This window comes from Macaca nemestrina, chromosome 7 (assembly GCF_043159975.1).
Source record: "Macaca nemestrina isolate mMacNem1 chromosome 7, mMacNem.hap1, whole genome shotgun sequence".
In the NCBI taxonomy this organism is placed as follows: Eukaryota; Metazoa; Chordata; class Mammalia; order Primates; family Cercopithecidae; genus Macaca; species Macaca nemestrina.
The window spans coordinates 13760090-13779983 of record NC_092131.1 but is presented as its reverse complement, the minus strand read 5'-3'; the positions used below and the strand labels follow the sequence as shown (position 1 = coordinate 13779983).

General features: G+C 42.8%; 1 protein-coding gene across 1 annotated transcript in view; it reads right to left on the bottom strand.

Moving 5' to 3' along the window:
* Nucleotides 1–19894, bottom strand: part of LOC105467507 (DEAD-box helicase 24) — a 29765-nt gene that overhangs the window by 1305 nt on the left and 8566 nt on the right. Inside the window, exons 3-8 of the mRNA XM_011717133.3 lie at nt 10145–10669; nt 8976–9129; nt 8165–8680; nt 5862–5937; nt 2760–2948; nt 762–891 (exon numbers count right to left, since the gene is read on the bottom strand). Coding sequence (XP_011715435.1) covers nt 762–891; nt 2760–2948; nt 5862–5937; nt 8165–8680; nt 8976–9129; nt 10145–10669 — 1590 coding nt within the window. The remainder of the gene's footprint in view (nt 1–761; nt 892–2759; nt 2949–5861; nt 5938–8164; nt 8681–8975; nt 9130–10144; nt 10670–19894) is intronic.

Sequence of the window (19894 nt, the reverse complement as noted above, 5' to 3'; positions counted from 1 at the left end):
TACCACTTCTTAAGACTCAGGAGCTTTCTCGAGCAGGGACCGAGCAGACTCATCCCTGAAGCCTCAGCCTCTGGTCACATACAGAGTAGCAGCTCAGGAAATGCCTTGTGACAGAGCTGTTGCCCTGCAAAAAGTGCCTCTGCTGTGAGTATCTAGTTCCCATATGTAAAAGGAGAGTAATTCCTGCTGTGTTCATGTCATGAGAGTGGAGAAGATCAAATGAGATAATGGCATGGAAGTGCTTTGTCAGCTTGGAAGGCAGGTGTAGTAGGAACCATAATGACAAGTAACTTAAAATGTAATACTTTCTATTTGCCAGGCAATACCACAAGCACTTAACATTTTTTAACTCAATCAGTCTTCACAACAATCCCATGAAGTAGGTAGTTGACTACTTCCATTTTATGGCGGAGAAAACTGAGACACAACAGAGGTTAAATAACTTGACTCAGTAACATAGTTAAGGCAATGAGCCGGCATTCTAACACAGGCAGCCTGGCCAGAAAGCCTGCTCCCTTCCTCACTGTACTCCACTGCCTGTCCATGTAAGAAGAGGCAGCTAAGGGCACAAGACAGAGACAGAGGAAACAAAGACTGACAGAGGCCAGTAGGCTCATCTGGGACTAGGGCCTGTTAGCAAAGAGGGGGAAGGACGTCTTGCTGATTCTGACAAGATCCACAGTAGTAGAGATGGTTCCAACAAGGCAAAAGTTAAAGAGAGATTTCAACTTCCTTAATTCCCATCCCGCCCAAGGGCTTACCCTTATACATGTCTTCTTCCAGCTCAATCTCCAGGGCAGCTGCTGCCTGCTCAATCCAAGAGTTGTGCAGGCAAGCCTGGAAGTTCCGATACTCAGATTTCTCAATCTGTCGAGCTAAACGGATTCGCTCCTGGGGGGAAGTAACAGAAAATATTCACCTGAAACAGAGTTCAGGCCTCTGGGAAGCAAAGTCTCACTTGAGTTGTGTTTGTGTGTTTAAGGCAGGTATCACTCTGCTGCCCAGGCTGGAGAGCAGTGGCACGATCATGGCTCACTGCAGCCTCAACCTCCTTGGATCAAGCGATCTCCCACCTCAGCCTCCCAAGCAGCTGGGAGGCACCACCATGCCTAGCTATTTTAATTTTTTTATTTTTATTTTTTGTAAAGACAGGGTCTCACTGTGTTGTCTAGGCTGGTCTTGAACTCCTGGGCTCAAGTGATCTTTCCACCTCAGCCTCCCAAAGTGCTGGGATTACAGGCGTGAGCCACCATGCCCAGCAAGTAGTGTTTTTAAAAAGCTCTTGAGCCAGGCACGGTGGCTCACACCTGTAATCCCAGCACTTTGGGAGGCCAAGGCGGGCAGATCACCTGAGGTCAGGAGTTTGAGACCAGCCTGACCAACATGGAGAAACCCCATCTCTACTAAAAATACAAAAAAAATACAAAATTAGCTTGGCATGGTGGCACATGCCTGTAATCCCAGCTACTCGGGAGGCTGAGGCAGGAGAATCGCTTGAACTTGGGAGGCGAAAGTTGTGGTGAGCCGAGATTGTGCCATTGCACTCCAGCCTGGGCAACATGAGTGAAGCTCTGTCTCAAATAATAATAATAATAATAATAAACACATAGATAAATAAAAAGCTCTTGAGATCAGTGGTGAGATGCAGTTCAGTTCCTATTGAAACGCATTTGTTTTGTTTCCTGATAAAAACCCAGTGGGCAACCATTACCCGTCTGTGTGTACACATCTAAACACAACCGACAGCTTTTCCAACAATCAACCTCAACAGCCACATCCTTTGAAAACCCTTACTGGTTCGACTGCCAACCTATAGGTAACCCAAGTGAACTCTTTACACAGATGCCACAGCTCGCTTCCACAGCTGAGCTAAGATAAAACATTTCAACTCTCCCTCTAGGGGGTTTTGGGGCTGCACTGCAGAGGCAAAATGAGAAGGATCTTGTGATGTGATCAAAGGAATCACGGGAAGCCTGGGTGGCTCCTATTCCTCCTTACTAATGGGAATTCTCTCTGATTTCCACTTTTCCAGCCTTATCTCCACCCTATTTCCCCAAATAGCTAATATTCCTTTTGAGCCAGAGAAGCCAACATTCCTTGAACTGTGCCATGCTTTTGCTCCCTCAATTCCTGGAATTCCACCTCCTCTGTACCCTTCCACATCTTTGCCAGCAGGAAGCTGGGACAGAACCTCTTCTCCTCCCAATGTAACCATATGCCCAGTAATTCCACACTGCTCCATTGTACCTGAACTTTATTCACAGCTGGCAAACCTCTGAGAAGAACTCACCCCACTTTGGTCACTAATACAGTGTCCCACGGTAAGCAGCACCTACTTGGGGAATACTTGCTGAGTTAAAACCCAAAAGACAGACTTTACTGGAACCTGCTCCAGGGATGTGCCAAACCTGTAGCATCTGCCTCAGCAAGAAATGCTAACCACACTGTCTACAACCCTCTGACAGGATATCCAGGCAGCCATGACCACTGCACTGTCCGGTGAGCAGGGGGGACTTCAGGGCCAGACAAGGAAGAAATGGTTCAGGGAGAAAATGCCTCACACCTTCAGTCACTCCCCTTTTCTCTCTTTTCCCAGGTATGTTGCTCTCAATCCTTTCTACAAGTCTCCTTGTTCAGCTGTTGGCAGAACCATTCCTTAGTTTTCAAGGGTTTTGCTGCCAGAGTCCCACAGCAAGGTGCTCTGCAAGGGAGCAGCCCAATCCCTTCATTAACACTGGGGTTTTAACTTTGCTTTCTACCTTGACCACGTCCATGTATTTTGTCTGCACAGGGAATAGCGGGATGTCCTCATCTTTCTTGAGGGTTTTGTAAATCTTCTTAAAGTTGATCACATCCTCAGGCCCAATGAGCATCAGGCTGAGACCTTCATTGGCAGCTCGAGCAGTTCGACCACTTCGGTGGACATAAATCTCCGAGGTACGTGGGACCTGCCACAGGAAGAACTGGGAGATCAATACATGGCCACTGCCAAACACTGGTCCTCTCCTCAGGGCCACATCTAAACCGGACCCTCCTACCTCCCAGCCAGGCAGGTAGAAACTTCTGCAGCATTGTAGAGCAACCTAGCCCTCCTCTCTTAGTCCCACATTCAAAATGTTCCCAGGTTTAGCCCATTCACTGTGTAGGCTCTCCCCTCCCATGCCCCTCAACCTAGTTCAGGTCCTCAAAACCATGTAGCCAGACCACAGCAGTCACTTCTTATCCAGGATTTAAGCAGCCCAGCTCCACAAACCATGTTAATCCCTGGGTTACATGGTCTCTACTCCTATATATATATTATCCATAGATAATGTGGCATGGTTGCTGACACACCCACTGAGCCCCGGCACACACCATTAATCAAGCACAACAGTCTTCTCCACTGGGCCCAGATAACAACTAGGTATCCTTTTCAATATAGTACTTTAAGCAGCCACTATGAACTGTTCATAAGAGCTCTAGAATTGAGATTTGCCATTCTTTACTTATAGGATAAAGGCCCAACTCTTCAACCTGACACTCAGGGCCTTTAGTGACTTGCCTCCAACTTACCCCTCCAGCCTCAGCAACTATTCCTTTCCCAACACATCCCCTCTTTTCACTCTGAGCCAAGTGCCCCTGAACACTGCCCATTTCTTTGCTCCTTCCTTTAATGCCTCTACATGTCCAAATCCTCTCCACCCTTAAATGTCAGGCATCTTTTAAAAAGTACTTTCCAACCTCCCAAACTAGAAGTTACCTCTCTTCCACTGTATTTGGTAATTTTCTAATACCTTCTGCCTTAAATTATGGCTGTGGTCATCTCACCTCCTCTGCTGGATCCAATACTTCTTAGGGGCTGGGACTGTATTTGATTCATCTTGACTCCACAAAGGTTGACCCAACTCCTTCCCCAAAAAAGGGAAGACTACAGAGATTTGCTAAACCAAAATTAGCACCTGTGATACAGTGAAATATGTTTTTGCTCTTCATCCTGTTTCCTGGCAAAGGAATCTCAAAAGTAATGTCTTTTTGTAAGCTAATGACAAACTATTGACTGATGGCTGATAGCCCCCTAGGTAGTTTCAGGATGGGGGCTGGTCACCAGAAAGGCCGGGATTAGAAGGTTGGGACTTTCAGTGCTACTACCCAAAGGCCAATGGTTTAATTAATCATCTTACCCAATGAAGTCTCCATAAATATCCCAAAAGGACAGAGTTTGGAGAACTTTTGAATAAGCTGAATATGTGGACATTCCTGGAGGGTGGTGTACCCAGGAGGGGCATGGCAACTCCATGCTCCTTCCCCTATACCTCAGCCTATACATCTCCCCATCTATATTCTTTTTTTTTTTTTTTTTGAGACAGAGTCTCACTCTGTCGCCCAGGCTGGAGTGCAGTGGCCGGATCTCAGCTCACTGCAAGCTCCACCTCCCGGGTTCACGCCATTCTCCTGCCTCAGCCTCCCGAGTAGCTGGGACTACAGGCGCCCACCACCTCGCCCGGCTAGTTTTTTGTATTTTTTTTTTTAGTAGAGACGGGGTTTCACCGTGTTAGCCAGGATGGTCTTGATCTTGTGACCTCGTGATCCGCCCGTCTCGGCCTCCCAAAGTGCTGGGATTACAGGCTTGAGCCACCGCGCCCGGCCTCTAATATCCTCTAAAATAAACTGGTAATGTGTTTTAGTTCTGAGAGCTGCTGTAGCAAATTAATTGAACCCAAAGAGGGGGGTCAAGGGAACCCCAACTTGAAGCTGGTTGGTCAGAAGTTCCAGAGGCCCCAACTTATAGACTGGTCACGGGGAGGAGGGACATCTTGTGGGATCTGAGGCCATCTCCAGGAAGACAGCATCGGAAAATGAAACTAAATAAGAGGACACCCAGCTGGAGGCTGCAGCTTGATATATGGTGAAAAATGCCCACACGTTTGGTTACAGAAGTCTTCTGTGTTGATTGTTGTTGTGAAGTGAGAGAATGGGAAAAAGCACTTTGAGTTTGTTGTTTCACTGAAACAGCAGCCTAAAAGATTTTTAAAAGCACAAAGAGGAATTAAAGAGAAAAAATAATAATGCCATAACAGCTATCATTTATTGAGTACTTACACTGTGCTACTGGCTTCATGAGCATCAGCTCAATTTAATTCTCAGGATAACCCTATGGGATAGCTAGCATTGTTACTTCCAGTTTACAAACGATGACACTGAAACCAGAGGTACTAAATAACTTGCCTAACACTAACCAACTATGAAGCAGCAGACTGGGGATTCAAAGCCTGGCAGGCTGGTTCCGGTGCCCATACTCCTAACCACAGCTTTATGCTGATATTCACTAGATGCACAAACTAATATTACTGCTACTATCAATGGCAGTTAACATGAGTAAGTGCTTACAATGTGCCAGGTGGCTTCTTAAGCTCTTTATACTCAGTAACTTATTTTACCTCAATAAGAACCCTAAGAAGCAGGTACTCACTGCCATTTAACACATGAGAAAACTGAGATACAGAGAGATTACATGACTTGTTCAAGGTTACACAGCTGGGATTTGAGCCCAGAGAGATCTAAACTACCACACTCTTCTATTCATACTTCTCTACATCAGGGTAACCAATTACAAGCTTAACTTATGCCCATTTCACAGAAAAAACTAAGACTCTAACCTGACAATATCAAGTAGCTTGGAGAGAAGGGTTGCTTGACATCAGACAAAGCAAAGTTTTCTGGAGACCAAATCTCAGCAGTGTTCCAAAAGTGGGAGTAGTGGGCTGGTATTCTCTGATGCAAGAGCCTTGGAACCAACAATTCCTCCTCCCTCCCCCAACCTTTGCCTTAAAATTTCCCGATTCAATGCAGGCAGATGCCTATACATTTTCAGATGCCCCTACCTGGTAATGGATGACATGCTGGACTTTAGGAATATCCAGACCCCGAGCTGCCACATCTGTTGCCAAGAGAACACAGCTGGGGTAGAGAGAGAAAGCTTATTAATAATAACCAACAGCTATCTTTAATCAAATTCTTACCAACTGCTGAGCATCCTAAACATTACAGTCCTTACCAATACTCTGTAAGATATCACTTCTATACCCTTTTGCAAAAAAACTGAGGCTCTTAGAGATTAACTTCCCAAGGTATGTACATGGCTATTCAGTTGTGGAGTCTGGATCCAAATTTGGGACTCACTGACCCCAACTAACATGCCATACTCTGCAATGATAAAAAAAACTCCCTCCAGTGAGTTAAATGAGGCCATACATATTCTGGGTCAGTGACCTCCTATCCTATCACCCTCTCACTTCCTCCCAATGGCACAGACTTCCTTGTTCTTCCCCAAACAAACCAAGCATGCTCTCACCTCCAAGCCTTTGCACTTGCTACTCCTTAGGCCTTAAAGGGTCTTGCCTCAAATATCCATATGACTCACTTTATTACTTTCTTCAGCTCTCTGCTCAATTTTCACTTCATCAGATAAGCCTCCCTGACCACACATACCCAATCTCTTTTCTCCAACCCTTGCTCAACTTACTTCTTAGGATCACTTGGTACACTGTGGACTTACTTTGCAATTTATTATCTCCCTCTACTAGAATGTAAGCTCCATGAGAGCAAGGACTTTGCATTACTCACTGCTGTATAACCACCGCATAGAAACAACATCTGGTTCATTGTAATCACTTGATAAATGTGTTGGATGATGTTTCTCAGTGTGTGGTTCATGGAAAGTCAAAAGTACTTGAGGTGCTTCAAAACATAAGATTCTGGCCCTTCAGGATCCTCACTCCCTGCATTTCTGAGCTGAGGCCGGGAAACGCAATGCAAATCCTAGTTTGTAAAACATTAAACTACTGCTCTGGGTCAAGATCAGCAAACTTTTTCTGTAAAGAGCCAGAGAGCATTTCCAACTTTGTGAAAAACATAGTCTCCATGGCAACTATTCAACTCTGTCGCAAAAGCAGATACTGACAATACATAAATGGGTTTGCTGTGTTCCAGTAAAACATCTACTAAAAAACAGGCGGCAGCCAGGTGTGATGGCATTCATTGGTAGTCCTAGCTACTTAGGATGCTAAGGTGGGATTGTTTGAGCCCGTGAGTTCAAGTCTAACCTGGGCAACACAGCAAGACCCCATCTCAAAAAGGAAAAAAAAAAGGCAGCAAGGAAGATTTGGCACGAGGGCTATAGTTTGCCAAGCCTTGTTCTAAGCTAATCTCAGTAAACCACTGATACTACTTACCAATTTTTTAAAACAAGTAAATCAAACACTTGTTCTAAAAACTAACTACCCTGTGACCTGACAAAACACTAGCAAAGGACACTTTATAGTCTGCCTCAACTTCCCAGGCCCTCATCTTGACAATCTGGACCCCATTCCCTGAGCATCAGCCTGGTCCAAAGGCAGATGGACAAAGACATCAGGAATAAGACACAGCATGGGCTCTGAGGTCCAACAGGCTTGTCTAAGGCCTAGTTCTACCACTTCCAGGCAGAGAAACCTTGGGCAGACTGATCGGCTTTTCTAGACCTCATTTCTTCATCTATAAATGAGAATAGTGATAATGGTAATAAGTAGTAATAGAAGAAGAAATTATTAAAGCTAACATTTAGCAATATACATATACTATATGCTAGAGACTGTTCTAAATACTTTACACGCATGAATTTACAATCACTTAATCCTCATAACAACCCTATAATGGGTTCTATTATTATCCCAAAAATGAGAAAATTAAATTACAGAGAAGTTAAATAACTTGACCACCTAAGGAGTGACACAGCTAGGATTTGATTTCAGGCATTCTGGTTCCAGGATCTGTGCTCTTAACCATGAATCTATTCTGCTTCCTCTTAAGGATGTTAGGAGAGTAACTGAATGTGATTCTGAATCTAAAGTGCCAGCATAGGACCTAATCTATTGTCTATATATTCAATATTATGTATTGTCACCCATATTCATTAGTATTGAAGCTTCTGTATGGCATTTAACAGCAACCAAATCCACTAAAAGAGTAACCTTGCCAAATGCTGTGCAAAAAAAAAAAAAAAAAAAAAAAAAAAAAAAGGCTACCTACCACTGAGATAAGGCCCCTATGACAGAAGGTGGCTTTTCTACCATTTCCCCACCATCCTGACCCCTTTTACCCCAGTAACTAACTAGAGGTTAAGCCTCTGGGGACAGTCCTAACTTACTCTTCCAGACGGGCAAACTGCTCCAGGTTTCTGAGCCTCTGCTTCTGGTGCATACAGGCATGTAGGGTCAAGGGCATGATATCAAGGACTTTAAGGAGCCCAGAGAGGCGTTTGATGCAGGAGATGCTGTTGGCAAACACTAAGCTGCGGCCTGGATACTGCATCAGGAAGTAGTACAAGTAGAAGTCTTTCTCATCAGTCTCACAATGGATCTTGGTCTCTGTTAGCGTCTCCACCGTGGCCTCATTCCTTGTGAGGTCAATGACCTTGGGCTTGCCCCTCATGCCAATTTTCTGCATAAGAAGGTCAAGTTTGGCTGTTTTGTCCATTTTCTTGGTGTGCTTCTTATGAAGGATTCGAGCAGGCGCCTGATGCACCAGGGTGAGCGTGGCAGAAAAAACAAGCGTTTGTCTCTTTGGGTTGTATTGGGAGTCATTGAGCATCTCTAGCAGCTGTGAGAGCTCAGCAAAATGACCTTTCTCAACCATCCGGTCAGCCTCATCCACCACCAGGCACCTGCAGATCCAGAGAGACCCATATCATCAGTCAGTAGCAGGTTAAGAGGAATGATCTATATATATATATATACACACAGACACACAGACACACAGACACACACACACACACACACCCCTCCCCCCCACCACTACCACCACCACATCGGGGCCTCATTGGCTTTCTAAAGGCCAGGGTCTGGATGATACCACACCATGGCATTCTGCAATGGGAAGAAGGCATTGCTCACACCATGTCACCTGAAGCTCATTTCAGAAAAGGCAGTGAGGGGGAAAAGAGAAGTACCATCTATTACCTGAGCTGCCGAAGGTTCCTCAAATGATAATGCTTTTCTTTAATTAATTCCCACAGCCGGCCTGGAGTGGCAACCACAATCTCAGGACGACGGCTCAGCATCCTCTGCTGTTTCTGCGTGGACATTCCACCAACCAAAATAGCAGTTTTAATTCCTATGGGACAGAAAACATAAGGGACACTCATTCAATCTGGGTGATCATTTTCTTACATGGCTGACACAGGCACCCCAGATTACCAGAGACAGTCATCAGCACAGTGTAATGCTCTAGAGCATTGCTAAAAGAGCAGGCCTGGCCAGACTGTTGGTGCCACTCCTACAGGGCTTACTAAGTCTTCTGTGATCTGGGCCCTACTTCTTCAACCTCATTTCTTTCCTGCTCCCTCCCCTCCAACCACACCAAAGAGGATGAATTTGAAACCAGGTATGCTTACCTCCAAAGCTCTGGGAAAACTGAGCACTGGTGCACCATAATGCTGGGGGGAATATGAGCTGCAGCTGTGCTATACCTCTCTTATTTCCCTCAATTAGAATTATTCTGAAAGGTCCTCTAATGCCCTGTTGTTTTCTTCTCTGATGGAGAAGTTCTCATAGTATCATGCAGGTAAAGGGCTTAGCAATAGTAACAATTTGGTAATTAACTGCTTCTATTATAAAATTAAAATTCCCAGAGTGAAGACCTTCCCCGAGTGAATTCCCTGAGAGAATTAAATCCTAACTGCTTATAGCAGGGATCAGCCAACTTTTTCTGAAAGGGTCAGTAGTAAACATTACTGGCCTCATAGGCCAGATGGTCTCCGTCACAACTATTAACTCTATTCAACTTCACCTTTGTAGTACAAAACTAACCATAGACAATATAAAACCAAATAGGTGTGGGTGTATTCCAGTAAAACTTTATTTACAAAACCAGACAGTTTGCTAATCCCTGCCCTGAGCATCTACTGTATCCAATAAATTTCCTATGCATCTACAATGGCACCAACTATGTATTATCCTTGAGGGAACTGAAAAAATGTCACTCAATCAATTTTCTCTAGGGCTTAATTGTCTGACTCACAGATGAGAATGGCTTACCCTAGAGGGCAGGAGCCACAGCTCATTCATCTTTACCAATGAGCATTTGGGATTTGCCTAGAAAGGATTTATTAAATGGAACTAAACCTCACCTGTAAACCTGGCCACAGCATCAATGTGCTGTTTGACCTGGACAGCCAGCTCTCGAGTGGGAGTCAGAACCAGTCCAAGCAGAGGACGCTTTGGATATGCCTTACAGGTGGCGCTTTTGTCATCCAACTCTTGTTTTAGATTTCCAATCTGCTCTTTATCAAGATTTTCCTCCTCATTCTCATTCTGTTTGGGAACAGGCTTCTCCCTGATCAGGGAAGAAGGCCCTTCACCAGCATCATCGTCACCAAAGAGCAATGCCTGGTCTGAGCCAGTGCCTCCAGTCTTGGCTCTGGCCTCAGCTGCAGTATCACTGGGCAGTGCTTCACTCTCAATTATAGTATCATCAGGCAATGCTCCAGACTCAGCTTCAGCCTTGCCTGGTGATCCAGTCTCAGCTCTGGCCTCAGTTCTGTTCTCTCCAGGTGATGCGTCAGTGTTACTTGGAGGAGGGGCAGCATTCCTCTTCTGCCACTGCAATACTGCATGAATCACTGGGATGGCAAAGGCAAGAGTTTTCCCACTTCCTTAAAAGTAAAAAACAAAACAAAATAAAAACAGTGTGAATCAACAGATGAACATACTTTAGTCTGGAATTCATTCTTTTGCACAGAATAAGGTAGCCAAGTGCCACCCTGACTGACCCAAAGCTCCTCCACTCTACACAGATTTCCCCAGATGGAACCAGAAGGCACAAGTAAATTAGAAACTGAGGAAAAAAAGTATGACAGGCTAGCACTGAGGTCTTAGGTCACCAGTAATGAATTACAAATGTCCAAGAAATGAAAAAATAAAAGAGATAAAGGGCAAGTTTTGGGTGTATGTGTTGTTTTTGTGAGGAGTGGGAAGCAGTAATCTACACAACACTTTCCCAAGACTTTCCTTCGGTGAGAAAGGAGGGAATAAAAGAAAATTTTCTCAAGTTTTCAGAAAACGTAAATATAAAACTTTTGTCTATGTCTGAACATTTTCAAACTGGTCTTTGAATGTACAGAGTCCAAATCCTCTGGGTGGTTAAAACAAAACAACTCAGGCTGAGAATTTAAAGAAGTTCCAAAGTGATAATGCCCTAGGCAGAAGTCAATAAATGCTTTCTCAAGGGAGAAACCATTATTATAGATCTCCAAAAATTTTCACAATTTGCAAAGGAAACAAGCAGCTCTCAGTAAAAAATTACCACACACACAAAAATAAGATACTATAAGGAAAAAAGAGAGCAAAAACACATAAAACTCTCGATAAGAAGAACAGCAGGTTTTTTATCAGAAACAACTAAAAGCCAGAAGACAGTGTAGCAATATTTTTTATTTGAATGCCTAAAGACCAAAAAAAAAAAAAAAACCTGACAATCTGTAACTCTACACCCAGCAAAACTCTCTCTCAAAACAAAATGTGAAATAAAGACTTTAGGCATATAAAACCTGAAATAATTCACCAGCAGCAAATGTGAGCTATCAGAAATATTAGTCTTTCATGCAATTGAAAAGATAATATAAAATGAAAATCTGGATGTACCCAAAGAAATAATGAGCAACCAAAACAGTAACTACGTAGGTAAATATTTAAAAACTTCTTTTTATGGCCAGGCATGGTGGCTCATGCCTGCAATCCCAACACTTTGGAAGGTCTAGGTGGGAGGATCAAGACCAGCCTGGGCAACATAGTGAGACTCCCATCTTTAAAAAAATATTGCCAGACATGGTGGCACACTCCTGTAGTCTTCAAAACTTGGGAGGCTGAGGCAGGAGGATTGTTTGAGCACGGGAGGTTGAGGTTGCAGTGAGCCATGATCATGCCACTGCACTCTAGCATGGGTGACAGAGGGAGACACTGTCTCTAAAAACAAACAAAAACCCAAAACCCCTTATTTTTCTTATTTAAACATCTTTAAAAACAATTGTTTAAAGCAAAGATAATAAAAATGTATTCTGGAATCTCTAAAACATATGAAGTATACAACAAAAAGCACAAAGGAGGAGAGAAACAAATATATTCTTGTAAGATTCTTATGTTGTATGTGAAGTAGTAAATTACTTGAAGGTAAACTATAATAAAATTAAAGATATATATTATGAACCCCAAAACAATCACTAAAAAGACATAAGAATTATAGCTAATAAGACAACAAAAAAGATAAAATGGTATCTATGCATATACATATATATATATTATAGTCTCTGTCCCTAGTTCTTGACACAGTGCTTCTAAGAGCCTTGTAACTTTCTGAGTGATAGGAGCATCTTTTGTTGAAATATTTGGTCTTAGTCCTCAGTTGCTGATATAAAACCTTGTGAGACTTTCAGCTGCCTCTCCCCAATAACCTTCAGGGAGGGAAGAAGGGACTGGAAACTGAGCTCAGTCACTAACAACCAATGATTTAATCAATTATCAATCATGCCTATGCAATGGAAACTCCAAAAAATCTCTAAACAATGGAGTTTGGAGAGATTCCTGGGTGGTCTCCTCAGAGACGATGGAAACTCCATGCCCTCTCTCCTGACTTCCAACCCCGCCCCATACCCTTCCCTAGTCATCTCATCCATCTGGCTGTTTCTCAGTTACATCTTTTATAATAAATTGTTAAATGCAAGTAAAGTGTTTCCCTGAGTTCTGTCAGGCATAGCAAAGTGTTGAACCTGAGGAAGGTGTTGTAGGAATACCCAATTTGTAGCCAAGCTGATCAGAAGTACCAGTATTTGTGATGAGCATCATTAATGGGGGCAACCTTGTGAGCTGAGCCCTTAACCTGTAAGGAATGACACTAACTCTAGGTAGATAGTGTCTGAATTGAACAGAATTCACATACACACACACACACACACACACACACACAATTCAGTGCCAAAGAAGGAAACAAAGAAGAGCTGGGACTAATAGAAAAGTAACAGATTTAAACCCAACCACTGATGTGGCTCCCAGGAGGCAGGACTAGATTGCAGCTCCTGAAAGAGCAGTAAGCGGAGGCTTGCACTGTGAGTTTTAGCTCCAGATTGACTGCAAGAACAAACCAGTAATCCCAAGAAGACTCACAGACCCTCTGAAGGAAGTGGACTGCTCCTGCAGGACCCAGGAGACCCCCAAATACTGTGAGTGCCCCAAATGCGGAGAGGAGGGAGACCCTCCTCTCCCAAACGCACACCCCCACTGGAGAAGCTGAAGGTCCGTTTGCGGGAGAAGTTTCTGACTTTACCTGAACCTGAGACAAGTTAGAGAGCTGAGCGAAATACAGGGGTAGAGGAAGCAGCAGAAAGGCCCTGGGAGCTCGCTGGGTCCCCAAGCAGCCCATTCCTGCCTGGCACCACAGGGATCCATTTAGCGGGTGGCCAGAGGAGCAGGGGGTAAAACTCCACAGAAAGAAGGCATTCTGTAGCCAAACTCTGTAACAATTTGATGTAACAATCTGAAGAGGACCAGAAGCCTCCTGGCCAGAACTTGGGGGAAGGGCAGGAATCCAGACTTTACAGGCAGGGGAAGAACTAAAGCCCTTTTCTTTCACAGCTGGAAAGTGGATAGCCTTGGGCAAGTTTTCAAGCCCTCCCCCTGGAAACAGACAGGGGCTGTTGGGGAAGATACGGTGGGAGTGAGACCTGCCCTTCAGTTTGTGAGGGAGCTGGGAGCTGGGTGAGGCCTGTGACTGCCAGCTTTCCCCCACTTCCCTGACAACCTGCATGACTCACCAGAGGTAGCCATAATCCTCCTAGGTACACAACTCCAGTGACCTGGGAATCTTACCCCCATCCCCAAAACAGCCACAGCAAGACCCACCCAAGGAAAGTCTAAGCAGGTGTAGACCTGCCCCCACCTGACGGTCCTTCCCTATCCACCTTGGTGGCGGAAGACAAAGGGCATATAATCTTGGGAGTTCTAGGGCCCCACCCACCGCTGGTCCCTCTCCACACTATAGCTGATGCTTTCTGGAAAGTGCCACCTCCTGGCAGGAGGCCAACCAACACAAAAATAGAGCATTAAACTACCAAAGCTAAGGACCCTCACAGAGTACAATGCATCCTCCACCATCTCCACTGGAGCAGGCGCTGGTATCCGTGGCTGAGATCCCCATAGCCAGTTAACATCACAGGACTCTGTGCAGACAACCCCCAGTACTAGCCCATAGCCAGGTAGGCTTGCTGGGTGGCTTGACCCAGAAGACAGACAACAATCACTGCAGTTTGGCTCACAGGAAGCCACATCCATAGGAAAAGGGGGAGAGTACTACATCAAGGGAACACCCCATGGGACAAAAGAACCTGAATAACAGCCTTCAGCCCTAGACCTTCCCTCTGAAAGAGCCTACCAAATGAGAAGGAACCAGAAAACCAACCCTGGTAATATGACAAAACGGGGCTCTTCAACACCACCCCCCACCAAAAAAAAAAAAAAAAATCACACTAGTTCACCAGCAATGGATCCAAACCAAGAAGAAATCCCTGACTTACCTGAAAAAGAATTCAGGATGTTAGTTATTAAGCTAATCAGGGAGGGACCAGAGAAAGGTAAAGCCTCAATGCAAGGAAATCCAAAAAATGATACAAGAAGTGGAGGGAGAAATATTCGAGGAAATACATAAAGGCAAAACAATAAAAAGGAAATTCTGGACATATTTTTAGAAATGTGAAATGCTGTGGAAAGTCTCAGCAATAGAACTGAACAAGTAGAAGAAATTCAGAGCTCAAAGACAAGGTCTTCAAATTAACCCAATCCAAGAAAGACAAAGAAAAAAGAATAAGAAAAAATGAACAAAGGCTCTAAGAAGTCTGGGATTACGTTAAATGACCAAACCTAAGAATAATTGGTATACCTGAGGAAGAAGAGAATGCCAAAAGCTTGGAAAACATATTTGGGAGAATAATTGAGGAAAACTTCTCCAGCCTTGCTAGAGACCTAGATATCCAAATACAAGAAGCACAAAGAACACCTGGGAAATTCACTGCAAAAAGATCTTCGCCTAGGCACATTGTCATCAGGTTATACAAAGTTAAGATGAAGGAAAGAATTTTAAGAGCTGTGACACAGAAACACCAGATAACCTATAAAGGAAAATCTATTAGATTAACAGCAGACATCTCAGGAGAAACCCTACAAGCTAGAAGGGACTGGGGCCCTATCTTCAACCTCCTCAAACAAAACAATCTTCAACCAAGAATTTTGTATCCAGCAAAACTAAGCATCATATATGAAGGAAAGATACACAAAATAAACAACTGCTTTCAGATAAACAAATGCTGAGAGAATTTGCCATTTACCAAGCCACCACTATAATAAGAACTGCTAAAAGGAGCTCTAAATCTTGAAACAAACCCTGGAAATATATCAAATCAGAACAACCTCTTTAAAGTATAAAATAAAAATCACACAGGACGCAGAAATACAAGTTAAAAAGTAAAAAGAAAAAACAAAACTAAAGTACACAGGCAACAAAGAGCATGATGAACGCAAGGGTACCTCACATTTCAATACTAACATTGAATGGAAATGGCCTATATGCTCCACTTAAAAGAGAAAGAACTGCAGAATGGATAAGAACTCATCAACCAACTATCTGCTGCCTTCAGAAGACTCATCTAACACATAAGGACTCACATAAACTTAAAGTAAAAGGGTGGAAAAAGGCATTTCATGCAAATGGACACCAAAAGCAAGCAGGTGTAGCTACTCTTGTATTAGACGAAACAAACCGTAAAGCAACAGTGCTTAAAACAGACAAAGAGGGACATTATATAATGGCAAAAGGCCTTGTCCAACAGGAAAATATCACAATCCTAAACATATATGCACCTAACACTGGAGCTCACAAATTTACAAAACAATTACTAACAAACCTAAGAAATGAGACAGACAGCAACACAATAATAGTGGGGGACTTCAATACTCCACTGACAGCACTAGATAGGTCATCAAGACAGAAAGTCAACAAAGAAACAATGGATTTAAACTACACCTTGGAACAAATGGACTTAACAGATATATACAGAACATTTCATCCAACAACCGCAGAATACACTTCTATTCAACAGTGCATGGAATTTTCTCCAAGACAGAGCATATGACAGGCCATAAAACGAGCCTCAATAAATTTAAGAAAGGTGAAATGATATCAAGCACTCTCTCAGACCACAGTGGAATAAAACTGGAAATCAACTCTAAAAGGAACCTTCAAAACCATGCAAATACATGAAAATTAAATAACCTGCTCCTAAATGAGCAATGGGTCAAAAACGAAATCAAGATGGAAATTTAAAAATTCTTCAAACTGAATGACAATAACGATGCAACATATCAAAACGTCTAGGATACAGCAAAGGTGACACTAAGAGGAAAGTTCATAGACCTAAACGGCTACATCAGTAAGTCTGAAAGAGCACAAACAGGCAATCTAAGGTCACACTTCAAGGAGCTAGAGAAACAAGAACAAACCAAACCCAAACCCAATAGAAGAAAGGAAATAACCAAGATCAGAGCAGAACTAAATGAAATTGAAACAAACAAACAAACAAACAAACAAAAGATAAATGAAACAAAAAGTTGGTTCTTTGAAAAGATAAATAAAATTGATAGAACATTAGCAAGATTAAGAAAGAAGAGAGAAAATCAAAATAACCTCACTAAAAAACGAAACAGGAGATATTACAACTGACACTACTGAAATTACAAAAGATCATTCGAGGCTACTATGAACACCTTCACATAAACTAGAAAACCTAGAAAAGATGGATAAATTCCTGGGAAGAAAACAACCCTCCTAGCTTAAGTCAGGAAGAATCAGATACCCTGAACATACCAGTAACAACCAGCAAAACTGAAATGGTAATTAAAAAATTACCAACAAAGTCCAGCACCAGAAGGTTTTGCAGTAGAATTCTACCAGACATTCAAAGAAGAACTGTTCCCAATCCTTTTGACACTATTCTACAAGATAGAGAAAGAAGGAACCCTCCCTAATTCATTCTATGAAGCCAGCATCACCCTAGTACCAAAACCAGGAAAGGACACAACCAAAAAAGAAAACTACAGACCGATATCCCTGATGAACATAGATCCTAAAATCCTTAACAAAATACTAGCTAACCAAATTCAACAACATATCAAAAAGTTAATCACCATGATCAAGTGGGTTTCATGCCAGGGATGCGGGGATGGTTTAACATATGCAAGTCAATAAATGTGTTATACCATGTAAGCAGAGTTAAAAACCAAAATCACATGATCCCAATGGATGCAGAAAAAGCATCAGACAAAATCCAGCATCCCTTTACAATTAAAACTCTCAGCAAAATCGGCATACAAGGGACACACCTTAATGTAATAAAAGCCTTCTACGACAAACCCACAGCCAACATAATACTGAATGGGAAAAAGTTGAAAGCATTCCCTCTGAGAACTGGAACAAGACAAGGATGCCCACTCTCACCACTCCTCTTCAACACTGTCCTAGAAGTCGTAGCCAGAGCAATCAGACAAGAGAAAAAAATAAAGGGCATCCAAATCAGTAAAGAGGAAGTCAAACTGGCCTGTTTGCTGACGATATGATCGTTTACCTCGAAAATCCTAAGGACTCCTCCAGAAAGCTCCTAGAACTCATAATTCAGCAAAGTTTCCGGATACAAGATTATGTACACAAATCAGTAAATCAGTAGCTCTTCTATACATCAACAGCAACCAAATGGAGAATCAAATCAGGAACTCGATCCCTTTTAAAATAGTTGCCAAAAAAAAAAAAAAAAAATGCTTAGGAATGTAACTAAGGAATCAAAAGACCTCCACAAGGAAAACTACAAAACACTATTGAAGGAAATCATAGATGACAGAAATGAATGGAAACACATCCCATGCTCATGGATGGGTAAAATCAATATTGTGAAAATGACTCTATTGCCAAAAGCAATCTACAAATTCAATGCAATACCATCAAAATACCACCATCATTCTTCACAGAATTAGAAAAAACAATTCTAAAATTCATATGGAACTAAAAAAGAGCTTGCATAGCCAAAACAAGACTAAGCAAAAAGAACAAATCTGGAAGCATCACACTACCTGATTTCAAACTATACTATAAGGCCACAGTCACCAAAACAGAGTGATACTGGTATAAAAATAGGCACAAAGACCAATAGAACAGAATAGAGAACCCAAAAGTAAACCCAAATACTTATAGCCAACTGATCTTCGACAAAGCAAACAAAAACATAAAATGGGGAAAAGACACCTTTTTCAACAAATGGTGCTGGGATAACTAGTTAGCCACCTATAGGAGAATGAAACTGGATCCTCATCTCTCACCTTATACAAAAATCCACTCAAGATGGATTAAGGACTTAAACCTAAGACCTGAAACTATATAAATTCCAGAAAATAACACTGGACAAACCCTTCTGGACATTGGCTTAGGCAAGGATTTCCTGACCAAGAACCCAAATGCAAATGCAATAAAAACAAAGATAAATATCTGGGACCTAATTAAACTAAAGAGCTTTTGTACAGCAAAAGGAACAGTCAGCAAACTAAACAGACAACCCACAGAGTGCAAGAAAATCGTCACAATCTATACATCTGACAAAGGACTAATATCCAGAATCTACAGCAAACTCAAACAAATCAGTAAGAAAAAAACAATCCCATCAAAAAGTGGGCTAAGGACATAAATAGACAATTCTCAAAAGAAGATATACAAATGGCCAGCAAACACATGAAAAAATGCTCAACATCACTAATGATCAGGGAAATGCAAAGCAAAACCACAATGCGATACCACCTTACTCTTGCAAGAATGGCCATAATCAAAAAATCAAAAAACAGTAGATGTTGGCAGCCAGGCACGGTGGCTCACGCCTATAATCCCAGCACTTCGGGAGGTTGAGGTGGGCAGATCACCTGAGGTCAGGAGTTCGAGACCAGCCTGGCCAACAGATGAAACCCCATCTCTACTAAAAATACAAAAATTAGTCGGGCATGGTGACAGGCACCTGTAATCCCAGCTACTAAGGAGGCTGAAGCGGGGGAATCGCTTGAACCCGGGAGGTGGAGGTGGCAGTGAGCCAAGATCGTGCCACTGCACTCCAGCCTGGGCAACACAGTGAGCCTTTGACTCGAATGAATGAATGAATGAATGAATGCCAGGCGCAGTGGCTCATGCCTGTAATCCCAGCACTTTGGGAGGCTGAGACCGGCAGATAACATGAGGTCGGGAGTTTGAGACCAGCCTGACCAACATGGAGAAACCACGTCTCTACTAAAAATACAACCGGGCATGGTGGCGCACGCCTGTAATCTCAGCTACTCGGGAGGCTGAGGCAGAAGAACTGCTTGAACCCAGGAGGCAGAGGTTGCAGTGAGCCGAGATTGCATCACTGCACTCCAGCCTGGGCAACAAGAGCGAAACTCTGACTCAAAAACAAAAAACAAAAACAAAAACAAAAAAACAGATGTTGGCATGGATGTGGTGAACAAGGAACACTTTTCACCACTTGGTGGGAAAGTAAACTAGTATAGCCATTATGGAAAGCCATGTGGAGATTCCTTAAAGAATTAAAAGGAGAGCTACCATTTGATCCAGCAATCCCACTACTGGGTATCTACCCAGAGGAAAAGGAGTCATTATACGAAAAAGATACTTGCACACATATGTTTATAACAGCACAATTCACAACTGCAAAATCGTGGAACCAACCCAAATGCCCATCAATCAACGAGTAGATAAAGAAACTGTGGTATATTTAGGACAGAATACTATGCAGCCATAAAAAGGAATGGAT